This window comes from Herpailurus yagouaroundi, unplaced genomic scaffold (assembly GCF_014898765.1).
Source record: "Herpailurus yagouaroundi ecotype Mexico unplaced genomic scaffold, PumYag 141, whole genome shotgun sequence".
In the NCBI taxonomy this organism is placed as follows: Eukaryota; Metazoa; Chordata; class Mammalia; order Carnivora; family Felidae; genus Herpailurus; species Herpailurus yagouaroundi.
In genome coordinates, this window is record NW_024412396.1 from 61,394,792 (window position 1) to 61,407,425 (window position 12,634).

Here is a 12,634-nt window from a genome sequence, read left to right on the forward strand (position 1 = left end):
ATGGATTTGGGCTTAGTGCTCAGGGCCCTCTGATTTCAAAGCCAATGCATTTTTTAGTCATCTTTCTTTGAAAGACAGCCCAGAACCTTCTTAGGCTGCATTGCGGTTTGTTGAAATCTAGTCCTCATTCTATCCCCTAGAGCAAAATATGTCATTCCTCCTAAAATGGAGAGCTCTTGCATGCCAGAAAGAATTTTCTTGGTCCAGCTTAGTCTTTTTCAAGTGAAATAAATACCCTTTGTAAATTTCATGGTTTCTTTCTGACCATCATCATGATCATCTTCCTCTGGATGTCATGTGGTTTATGAAGCTGCATCTCACAGGGAAGCACCTCGAACAGTGATGGACCACTGAATACCACTGGTTTAGTGGGTTTGTCCCCTGTGATCCAGACACTGTAACTCCTGAGGTCTAAATGTGTGAATTTTTTTTTCTTTTTTTAAGTAAGCTCTAGGTCCAACGTTGAGCTTGAATTCACGATCCTGAGATCAAGAGTCACACACTACACTGACTAAGCCAGCCAGACACCCTCTACCCTTTTTTTTAAGTAAAACCATTTCTTTTCATCTTCTTTGTTATTATAAATGTGTGAATTCTTAAGCAGCTGGCAAATCTCTTCCTCCATGGTTTTAAATAGATTGTCCTGAAAGTTAACCCATTCTGGAATTTTATTTTATTTAAATGTTTATTTATTTTGAGAGAGAGAGAGCAAGCAGGGGAGGGGCAGAGAGATGGAGAAAGAGAATCCCAAGTAGGTTCCTCCACACTATCAGTGCTGAGCCCGACTTGGGGCTCCAACTCATGACTGAGATCATGATCTGAACTGAAATCAAGAGTCGGACACTTAACCAACTGAGTCACCCAGGCGCCTCTTGAATACATTTTAATAAAAATTTCCCTATTCTAAATACATTTTAATGAAAACATTCTCTGTTCTTTCTAAAATGTTCTTTCAGGGGGCGCCTGGGTGGAGCAGTCGGTTAAGCGTCCGACTTCAGCCAGGTCACGATCTCGCGGTCCGTGAGTTCGAGCCCCGCATCAGACTCTGGGCTGATGGCTCAGAGCCTGGAGCCTGTTTCCGATTCTGTGTCTCCCTCTCTCTCTGCCCCTCCCCCGTTCATGCTCTGTCTCTCCCAAAAATAAATAAACGTTGAAAAAAAAAATTAAAAAAAAAATAAAATGTTCTTTCAGTATTATCTAAGTATTGACTATGGATTTTGTAATCAGTAATGGATACAAAATCCTGTGTTTTCATTCTTAGTTCTGAAATGATGGGTAAAGAAATAGAAATAATGTACTATCCTTTGGATTGAGAGTGTCATGAAAGCAGGGACTCAGTTTTTGTTTTTTTTCCAATGTTTATTTTTGAGAGAGACAGAGAGAGCATGCGAGCAAGCATGATTGGGGGAGGGGCAGAGAAACAGGGAGACACAGAATCCAAAGCAGGCTCCAGGCTCTGAGCTGTCAGCCCAGAGCCCAACAGGGGGCTTGAACCCACGAACCATGAGATCATGACCTGAGCTGAAGTCGGACACTTAACTGACTGAGCCACCCAGGCACACCAGGGACTCAGTTTTGATCATGTCTGTGCTCTGGCTTCCAGCACAGTGTCTGGTTCTGGGAAGGCATTTAATTTTTAATCAACACAGTGCTGCTGTAAGCCAAGCATGGTTCAAAATGCTTCCCAAAATATTAACTTATTTCACCCTCATGACCCTATGAAGGAGAAACTGCTATCATACTTATGTCACAGATGAGGAAACTGAGTCACTGAGAGGACAAGCAACTTGCCTAAGGTCTTGGAGGGAGTAGCAGAGCTAGGATTCAAACCCAGACAGTCTGGCTCTGGTGTCCCTGTTCTCAGTCACCTGTTCCGCTGCTTCTCATCAATGTTGGATGAGTGCATGATCATTGGATTAATCCATGAGGAATGCTTCTGTTAATTTAGGTAGTTAATTTATTTTATCATACAAATATTTGATAGCCTACAAAATATCCTACAAATATCCTATAAATATTTGCTTCCTATGTGTCTAGTATCCTGAAAGAAATTTTGGAGAAATGCAGAACTAAGAGTTTGTAAGTTTGCTAGAGAGGACACACACAATTAATATTACAGAGAGCATATTAAGTGTCATACCAGTAGCTTCCACATAGATGCTATAGGAATTCAGAAGAAAAAAAAATATATCAGATAAAGGGCCGTGTGGCAGACAGATCCTAGATGGCCCCATGATTCCTGCCCCTGCTGTTTACACCCTGTATAATTTCCTCCCCTTGAATGTGGGTAGCACCTATGACTTGCTTTTAGTTCATGAATATGGAAAAAAATAATAAAATAAAGTAAATTAAGGATTTTTCAGATGTAATTAGGCCCTAAATCACTTGATTTTGGGGTCAGGACTTGGGTGGCCCTAAGTCACTAAATTAAATGAAAGCCCTTAGAAGAGGAACTGGGCCCTCCTCCCTGAGCTGAGAGACTGTCTTGGAGGGCTTACATAGCCAGAGTGAAGAAACACATGACAAGGAACTGTGGGCAAACCTCTAAGGCCCGAGTGTGGCCTCAAGACAACAGCTAGGAAAAAGCTGGGGCCCTCACTCATAAAGTTGCAAGAGAATTAATTCTGCTAACAACACCAATGAGCTTAAAAATGGAGTTTTCCTCTGGGGCACCTGGGTGGCTCAGTTGGTTAAGTGTCCCACTCTTGGTTTCAGCTCAGGTTGTGATTTCGTGGTTTTGTGGGTTTGAGCCCCACATCGGGCTCTGGGCTGGCAGCACAGAGCTTGCTTGGGATTCTCTCTCTCTCTCCCTCTCTCTCTGTCCCTCCCCTACCCGTGCTGCCTCTGTCTCTCTCAGATACATAAAAAAAAACTTAGAGAAGTCAAGCCTCCAGATGAGAACACAGCATGACTGACATCTCACCTCCAGCCCTGTGAGAGTCTGACCAGAGGACTCAGTTAAGCTGTGATCAGATTCCTGAATCATGAAAACCATGAGATGATAAATGCATGTATTTTAAGCTGGTCAGTGTGGTCATTTGTTACCCAGCAATGGGTAACTGATAGGGACCACTTCCAGATTTAGTGGATATGGGGGAGAAAGTAGACATCGCTTTGTGCTTACTCTAATTCCAAGATTTTGTGATTACGGACAGGGAGAATGAAGCCGCTATTCATAGAAACTGGGCTGTCAGGAGTAGAAACCAGTCTGAGTGGGGATCAGGAAAAGATAAAGAAGACTTCAGTTTTGATGTTCATTTTTGGGGAAATACAAATGCCTAAAGCCATCTGGAATTTGGGAGTGGGGTTTAGGGGAGAACTCCGGGCTGACAGAAAAAACTCTAAGGGGAGGGACTTCAGAAAGGAGCAGAAGAGTGAGGATAGGTCTTGGGGAAGAGCCGCTGATGGGCCTGGGAGAAGGAAAGCAGAACCAGACCCCAGAGCCAGTTGTGGTCATTAGAAAGAACTGTGATTGATTGGTTCTGTTGCGGAGGATATTCCTTTGCCTCCAAGTGTAATTATAATAGAACGGCTAGGAGACAGTCTATTTTACAGGTAGGAAAACGAAGGACCCGAAGGTTTAAATTATCTAGACCAATATCACACTACAAGCAAGTGAAGTCTGGATTCTAACTCAGATATCACTCCAAAACCAGGGATCTTTCTGCTGCGCATTTAATTCATCCTTATTTTCCAAAAGAGGGTAAAATGAGTAAATGGGGGCAAGGAAAAGGAAGAGTTCTCCAGGTGCGGAGAGGGGCGGAGAGAAGCCTAGGGCATCTTCACGCCGCTGCTCAACTTGTCGCCAGCAGAGGTCGCTCGAACACAGACTCCCGGGGCCCACGTGCGCGCAGGCGCAAGCGCAGGCGCGCTCGACTCCGCTCACCCCGGCGCGCCGGGCCGGTGGGGGCGGGTCACGCAGAGCGCGCGGCCGGGAGCGACGCTGGCGGCTGCGGCGGCGGAGCTGCGGGCCGGGAGCCGGCGCGGGTCTCTTGGGTAAGCGAAGAGCCGCGCAGTGCTGACCCCGCCGCCCGCCGTGGAGTCATGGAGATCGGCACCGAGATTAGCCGCAAGATCCGGGTGAGGCCCGCGTCGAGCGTGGACGGGAACCCGGGCCTCAGCGGGCAGGCGAGCGCGCGGTTGTCAGGAGTAACGGGGACTGTGGGCCCGGCCTGGACGCCGCGGCCTAGTCGCCGCCGGTGGCTCTGGTCGGGCCGTAGGGTCGGCGAACGGCTTCACCTCGGCCTGGACCGCCTTGGGCCTGGGCGCAGAGGCGGCCCCGGAGAGAGCGGCGGACGAGTGGGGCCGCGGCAGGAGAAAGCCGCCCGGAGCGGAAGGAGGCGTGTAGGGCCGGGCGGGAGGCCCGGGGACGGGGGAGGGGGAGGGGGGAGGGGAGGAGTCCCGGGAGCCTCCCCACCCCCACCTGGGCGCGGAGGGGCGGGAGGTGCACGCAGCAGCTGAGTTGCCTCTGCGTTAAGGAGCCCGGTGATTTTCCTCCTTTCTCACACGCACGCTTGTTTTTTTTCCCCCCCCTCAGAGTGCCATTAAGGGGAAATTGCAAGAATTAGGAGCTTATGTTGGTAAGTTTTTTGTTGCTAGCCTAGTAGAATTTAGAGTTTGCTGCTAATTGAATTTTAGTGAATGCATTTTTTTTCCCCCCACCGTACTTTTGACTTTGGAGAGATCCCGTTTTACTTCCAAATCCGGTACTCCCTGGTTACTTCTTTTACTTACTGTCTTTTCTTGAAGGCTCTATATGCAACCTTGGTTTTTGTTTTTGTCCCACCCCTCCCCCCCAAAAAAGTCCCATGGTGTTTTTAAAATTGTTTAGCTTCCTCTCTCTTGAGGTCCTGTCGTATTCTCCATAATGTTTATCTGATTCTTACTTCGTTTTTCCTATTTCCCTTACTTTCTTTTTGACCTTCTGGTTTCAGAACCATTATTTTGCATATGAATGTTTTCTCACCTTTGCCTCTGTCATGGTTCAGTGAGTTTTATTTTCAGATGTTTCTTTTTTCCTGTCCCGTTTTGTCTTACCGTATACAGTAATGCGTTCTCTTTATTCGTTTATGATTTATAATTTGAGTGTTTGCTTTGGGTCAGGCAGTGTGTTTAACCGTTGTCTATGCATTAGGTCACGGTAATACCCAGGAGAACACTGAGAGGTAAGTGGTAATAACCCTCCCTGTACAAGCATGGAAACTGAGGTTTTGAGTGCTTACTTGAGCAGTGCTTTATGGATTGAGACCTAGATCTCTTTGGCTCTAACGCTGGTGCCTCCTGTAAAAGTAACAGCTACCATTTACAACAGTGGTTCTTACGGTGTGAGAGATGGCAAGGGTTTTTGTGAAGTCAAAACTGTTTTCATAGTAATACTGACAGGGTACTCGCTTTTTTCACTGTGCTGACATTTGGATTGGGCAAATGCAGTGGTCAGTTAAAGTGCTGGTACCTTACCCTAAATTGAGATCTTATACCGAACTCTTATGACCAATCATATTCACACCCTTCCACTTGGAATTTTTTTTTTTTTAAAGCCAGTTTCATTTAAGGATATAATTAAGGGGGGGGGGTTCCTGGATTGCTCAGTCGTTTTAAGTGTGGTACTCTTGATCTCGGCTCAGAGTCGTGAGTTTGAGTCCCGCATTGGGCTCTGTGCTGGGTGTGAAGCCTGCTTAAAATATGTATGTATACATATGTAATTAGTGAAGCAGTAAAAATCGTTTATAAACCCTGGCCCTTGACTACATCTTTTTAATGTGTGGTCTGAGAAAGTAGGAATTACTCATAAAATACTTGTGCTGTATATTAAAGCAGGGTGGATTGTCTAAATGGAAAGGATTTGTGTGATTGAGTTGAGAACTAAACCCAGCCACCTTTTTTATGGAACATCTTTTTTTTTTTTTTTTAATGTTTGTTTTTTTTTTTTTTTTTTTAATTTTTTTTTCAACGTTTATTTATTTTTGGGACAGAGAGAGACAGAGCATGAACGGGGGAGGGGCAGAGAGAGAGGGAGACACAGAATCGGAAACAGGCTCCAGGCTCCGAGCCATCGGCCCAGAGCCCGACGCGGGGCTCGAACTCACGGACCGCGAGATCGTGACCTGGCTGAAGTCGGACGCTTAACCGACTGCGCCACCCAGGCGCCCCAATGTTTGTTTATTTTTGAGAGAGAGTGCATTGCATACATGAGTCGGGGAAAAGCAGAGAGGGAGAGAGAATCCTAATAAGCAGGGGCTCTGAATGGTGAGATGATGATCTGAGCCAAAATGGAATCAGACGCTTAACCTAGCCACCCAGGCACCCCTGGGAACATCATTTTTATATTCTGACAAGCTAGATATATACACTTGGGTATTTGGCAGACATTTTCTTGAAAGTGGGCAAAGGAAAAAACTGATACACTTTGTTGCCAGTGACAAAAGTTGAGCTTTCAAATGAAAATCAGAATTCTGAAAAATTTGTGTTTGCCTTCATGAACTTGAAAGCTTCCCATTACGTACAAGAATTTCTGGAGCACCTGGGTGGCTCTCTTCCTGCTTGGGATTCTCTCTCTCTTCCTGCCTCCCTGCGTCTTCCCCGCTCGTCTGTGCACTCACTTTCTCTCAAACATTTAAGACAAAAGATTTTTAATGATATTAACAAATGATTCTTTTCTGTCTCATAATGAAATGTATCAGCATGTCAAGTGATTTGTGTAGCTCAGTGAGCCAGTATTTTTTTTCTTTTTTTAATGTGTAATTTTTTAAAATGTGTATTTATTTTTGAGAGAGAGAGAGAGTGCGAGCAGGGTAGGGTCAGAGAAAAGGAGACACAGATTCCCAAGCAGCCTCCAGGCTCTGAGCTGTCAGCACAGAGCCCCATGAAGGGCTTGAACTCGCAGACTGGTAGATCAAGACCTGAACGAAATCAAACGTTTAACCAACTGAGCCACCCAGGCGCCCTTAGCCACTATTCTTTCACATGACCAATGCATGATGATACAGAATTACACGGGGGAAAAAAGATGCATTAAATATGGAGGATGGGGGCACCTGGGTGGCTCAGTCAGTGGGCATCTGACTTTAACTCAGGTCATGATCTCACAGTTAATGAGTTTGAACCCTGTGTTGGGGGCTCTGTACTGACAGCTGGCAGCTTGCTTCAGATTTTCTGTCTCTGCCCCTTCCCCACTGTCTCTCAAAAATAAACATTAAAAAAAAATAAAAGTGGAAGATGGATCAAGGGATTTTCATGTAATAAGTGTAAAAAGGTCGTTGATAGAGTTTTAGTTTCCATATTGCTGCTAACCTTTAAGAAAGTACCACTTGTTGAGTTTTGGTATAGTATCACAAAAGAATATCCACATTATCTGAAAAGGCTGTTAAAATACAGTTGAGCCTTGAACAATTGGGGGGTTAGTGTTGCTGGATACTCCCTCTCCCCCTCCCTACACACAGTTGAAAATACAACTTTTGACTCTCCGCAAATATAACTACTAGCCTACTGTTGATTAGAAGCCTTACTGGTAACATAAACAGTCCATTAACACATATTTTGTATGTTATATATATTGCTGTATTTTTACAATGAACTATAGGAAAAAACATTACGAAAGTCATAAAGAGGAGAAAATACATTTTTGATGACTGTAGCAGAAACAATTCAGGTATAGTTGGACCCAGGCAGTTCAAACTCATGTTGTTCAAGGGTCATCTATACTTTATTTTCGCACTATGTATTTGTGAGGCCAGATTTTCTTCATGTTTTTCAATTAGAACAGCATAACATTTAAATGCAGAAGGAGAAACTAGGATCCAGCTGTCTTCTTAAAATCCATGTATTAAGGAGATTTATAAAAATACAACTTTTTGCATTTTTGTTTTGGAAAATGTAGGTTTTTAATAAAAATGTTGATTTACGTCAGTCATATAAATGGGTTTATTGACACGTGGTATGTTATTTTAAATGAATTAATACTTTTTTAAATTCTTAGTTTTTCTAGTCTGGTAATTACCAATAGATAACCCACATAAATAAAAGTTCTTTGGGGTCATCAATAATTTTAGGGGGCTTCTGTGTGGCTCAGTTGGTTGAGCATTCAACCGGCTCAGGTCACGATTTCACAGTTCATGAGTTCAAGCCCTGTGTCAGGCTCTGTGCTGACAGCCTGGAGCCTGCTTCATATTCTCTGTCTCTTTCTTGGTCTTTCCCCCTCCCCCACTTGTGCCCGTGCTCGCTCGCTCACTCTCTCTCTCAAAAATAATTAAACATTAAATTTTAAGGGGCACCTGGGTGGCTCAATCGGTTAAGTGTCTGACTTCAGCTCAGGTCAAGATCTCCCAGTCTCTGAGTTCGAGCCCCACATCAGGTTCTGTGCTGACAGCTCAGAGCCTGGATTCTCCTTTGGATTCTGTGTCTCCCTCTCTCTCTACCCCTTCCCTGCTTGCTCTCTCTCTCTCAAAAATAGAGATTAAAACAAATTTTTTTTTAAGAATGTAAAAGGGACCTGAGATCCAACAGTTTGAGAATTGCTAATTTAACACATGCTGGACACATTTTGTAAATTGTTGTCAAGGTTGTTAGAAGTCATTAACAGATAAGAGGAATTGAGGCTCAGAAGTGAAGATGAAGCTGAACCAGGGTTCATTTTTTCTTTTATTTGCTCAGCACTTAATGGATACACCAGCTATGTGTCAGGAACTTGTTTTGGTTCAAAAAGAAATCTACAGAAAACCTATGATGTGAACTTTATTAATTTTAGCACATGAAAGCACAAACGTGTTCATTGAGTCTGAATTCAATCTTATCGATGATTCCTATCACTTAGCAAAAATCTCAAACCAAGGATTTTGAGCCTATTAAAACCTGGTTTATAAGCCTAATGTTGTCCAATATAAAATGTAATTGTAGTAAAAGTATATATTTTATGATTTTCAGAATATTTTCATATAGTTCCATTTGTTCCTGAAAATAGCGGGAATGGCAGGTAGTATTACTCCTTTTACAAATCAAGAAATGGAGTCTTGGGCTAAATAGAGCTAGCTGGTCAGTATCAGATTTAAGACCAAAGAACTCAGGTCTTCTGTGTCCTTAATGCTAAAAACAGGAGTCAGTCACTCCTGTATGGTCCTCTGGAACTCCACTGAAATTGCGGGGGGAGCTGGGGGGGGTGCTGGGTGGCTCAGTTGGTTAAGCGTAGGACTCAGCTCAGGTCATGATCTCATGGTTCATGAGTTTGAGCCCTGTGTGGCGCTCCGAGCTGACAGTTCAGAGCCTGGAGCCTGCCATTATTAATTTAGATTTACAGTTAACTACCTAATTGTATGTTTATATGTGGTCCTTCTGGAAAGGGTGACTTTCTAATCTCTTTTTTTGGTATTAGAAAGAGTCCTGGAAACTTCTAAGGTTATAGAAACAGTCCTTTAATAAATATTGAGTATCCTTTTTTAACGTATTGGGTGGGATACAAAGGAGAACAAGTCTTTGTTAAGAATGATAACTGTTCATTTGTGTTTGTTTAAAATGGAGCATGTTAGTGGGATGGCAACTACAATTTGTAAGTCATTCACGTGTTATTTATTTTTTACTTAAAAAAATTTAAGTATAGTTGACGATTTTACTCACATTGTAGAAGCCTGAGCTTAAACCTTCAAAACTCACTTTTCCCCCTATTGTATAGACTTCAAATAAATTTGAGAAATCAGAATTCTGTAAAAATATATCATGAACACATTAATTTTTCATTTGATTCTTCCTGTTTTGTAAACTGAGAAAACAGTGTATGAATTCTAGTGACTCTGTTGACATGTAATTGGTGTACGTTAAACTGTGCATAGTTTAAGTGTACAACTTGGTATGTTTTGACAAATATACACGATAATCAGACTAATGAACGTATTCATCACTCCCAAAAGTTGCCTTGGGCTTCTTTGTATCTCTCCTTCCCACCTTTCTCTGCTTGGACCTGTACTGAAGCAACAACTGATCTCACATAGAATTTTATTTTATTTTATTTAAAATTTTTTTAAGTTTATCTTTATTTTTGAGACAGAGCATGAGCGGGGGAGGGGCAGAAAGAGAGGGAGACACAGAATCCAAGGCAGGCTCCAGGCTCTGAGCTGTCAGCACAGAGCCTGACATGGGGCTCTAACCCATGAACCATGAAATCATGACCTCAGCTGGACGCTCAACCAACTGATCCACACAGGTGGATGGCTGGGTTAGAAGATGCAAACTGATAGTGACAGGAAAGCACATCTTCACCATTGACATTATGATGGAGAAGATCTGTGAAGGCTGACAAAGCATTCTAACTTCTTTGTTAACCTTACACTTCACATAAATAAGCTACCAGGCTTATTTATTGCAATTTCCAGAAAACAGTGGGAACTTTTTGATACTCTGCAAAGAAAATAAATGACTGGTTTTTTGTTCTCTCTTGTATCTCCTCACATCATATTGCATAATTTCATTAAATACTCAGATTTCTCCAACAAAACCAAAAGGCAGCCTGTTGAATGGAAGAGGGTATCTGCAAATGATACATCTGATAAAGGATTCATATGCAAAATATGTAAAAAACTTACAATTCAACACCAAAAAAAAAAAATCCCTCAAAAACCAAATCCATTTTTAAAATGGACAGAGGGAGGCGCCTGGTTGGCTTAGTTGGTTGAGCATCTGACTCTTGGTTTTGGCTCAGGTCATGATCTCTACGGCTCGTGAGTTCAAGCCTGGCTTCAGGCTCTACCAGCAGTGCGGAGCCTGCTTGGGATTCTCGCTCTCTTCCTTTCTCCTCCTTCCCTGTTTGCTCTCTCTTTGTCATAAGAAATACACTTGGAAAAATAAAAATAGACATTTTTGCAAAGAAGACCTGTAGATGGCCAGCAGACACATGAGAAGATAGTCAACATTACTAATCAGGGAAATGCGAATCAAAACCATAGCTATCACCTTATACCTGTCAAAATGGCTAGAATCAAAGAGACAAGAGCTTGGCAAGGATATAGAGAAAAAGGAACCCTTGTATACTGTTGGTGGAAATAAAATTTGGTGCAGCTACTGTGGAAAACAGTGTGGCAGTTCCTCAAAAAATTAAAAATAGAAATACCACATCCAGTAATTCTATTGGGTATTTACCCAAAGAATGGTATGAAAAGATACATGCACCTATATGTTATATTGCCACATTATTTACAATAGCCAAGGTATGGAAGCCGCCTAAGTGCCCATTGATAGATGATGGGTAAAGAAGATGTAATATGTATAAACATATACACGTGTATATATGTTTATAATGGAACATTACTCAGCCATAAAAAAGAATGAGGCCTTGCCATTTACAATGTGGATGAACCCAGAAGGTATTATGCTAAGTGAAATGAAGTCACACAGAGAAAGACAGATACCATATGATTTAGCTTACATGCAGAATCTAAAAAATAAAGCAGGCCGCCTGGCTGGCTCAGTTGGTAGAGCATGCAATTCTTGATCTCAGGGTTGTGAATATGAGCCCCATGTTGAGTGTGGAGATTACTTGAAATAAAATCTAGAAAACAAACTAAAAACAGACAACCCGGACTCTTAAATACAGAGAACAAATTGGTGGTTGCCGGAGGGGAGGTAGGTGAGGAATGGGTGAACTAGATTAAGGGGATTAACAGGGACAAATTTCTAGCTCTAAAATAAGTCACATAAACAAAAGGTACAGCATAGGGAGCATAGTATTGTAATAACATTGTATGGTGATGGATGGCGACTACACTGTGGTGAGCATGGAGTAATGTATAGAATTGTCAAATTAGTATGTTGTGCACCTGAAACTGATATAATGTATATTAATTATACTTCAATAAAATACAACGCTGATGTTTTGATCCTCCTGTCCAGTATTGTAATTGAATTGAGAGGGAGCTTGGACATAAGCAGATTTTTTTAAAGCTCCCCAGCAGATTCTAATGTGAAATTAAATTTGAGAATCTCTCCTCTATAGCAGCTGCTTAGCTAGTGTTATCTGCACGTTATTATACTGGAAATTAGGAACAGTTTTCATTCTGTTCAGATTTGATTTTTCATAGCACTTGAGGTAACTGGTAAGGCAGAAGTGGCTAGTTTACTTTGACTATGAATAACTTTTTACCCCAGTGCACCTTATAAATACTACTTCTAGGTCTGGCATGATGTGAAACAGAATAGCTTGCATAGCACATAGCCTCTGGATTTTCAGTTAACTCTCCAATAATCGTAATGTTCAGGCAGGGTTGCCACCTAGTTTCCTAAAATTTCTTGGCAACATTTTTTTGTTGTTAGTGTAAAATTTCAAGAGATTTAAATGTCCATTAATATAAAGTGAATAAATCAATTGTGTCTTCATACTACTAGAGCAGTAAAAAAAAAAAAATAATAATTAGATTTCTCTGTTTCCGTTTGTAGATTGGGCTTTCTGAGTATGTTTGTGCTTTTCTTGAACTGGATTTTTGGTATTTCTCCTTGAAACAAATGAAAGGTTTTTTGTTTGTTTTGGCCTAAGCGTATTTCTGAAATGAGCCTTTCTACCTACTTAAAAATAGGAATATTTTAGGTATTAAATCTGAAGGATTTTTTTTTTTTTTTTTTTTTTTTGGTGGGGATTAGAGTTCTTGATAAATGGCTT

At 42.0% G+C, this 12,634-nt stretch overlaps 1 protein-coding gene across 4 annotated transcripts in view; it reads left to right on the forward strand.

The window, feature by feature from the left end:
- The first annotated feature begins 3,902 nt into the window (after positions 1 to 3,902).
- ZC3H14 (zinc finger CCCH-type containing 14) overlaps positions 3,903 to 12,634 on the forward strand; it is a 48,792-nt gene continuing 40,060 nt past the window's right edge. For 2 of the 4 annotated variants that reach the window (XM_040477959.1, XM_040477962.1), the window contains exons 1-2: positions 3,904 to 4,080; positions 4,538 to 4,580. In XM_040477959.1, coding sequence (XP_040333893.1) covers positions 4,045 to 4,080; positions 4,538 to 4,580 — 79 coding nt within the window. In that variant the 5' untranslated portion in view covers positions 3,904 to 4,044. Of the gene's footprint in view, positions 4,081 to 4,537; positions 4,581 to 12,634 lie in introns of all 4 variants that reach the window. The other 2 variants (XM_040477960.1, XM_040477961.1) reach the window with 2 other exon arrangements.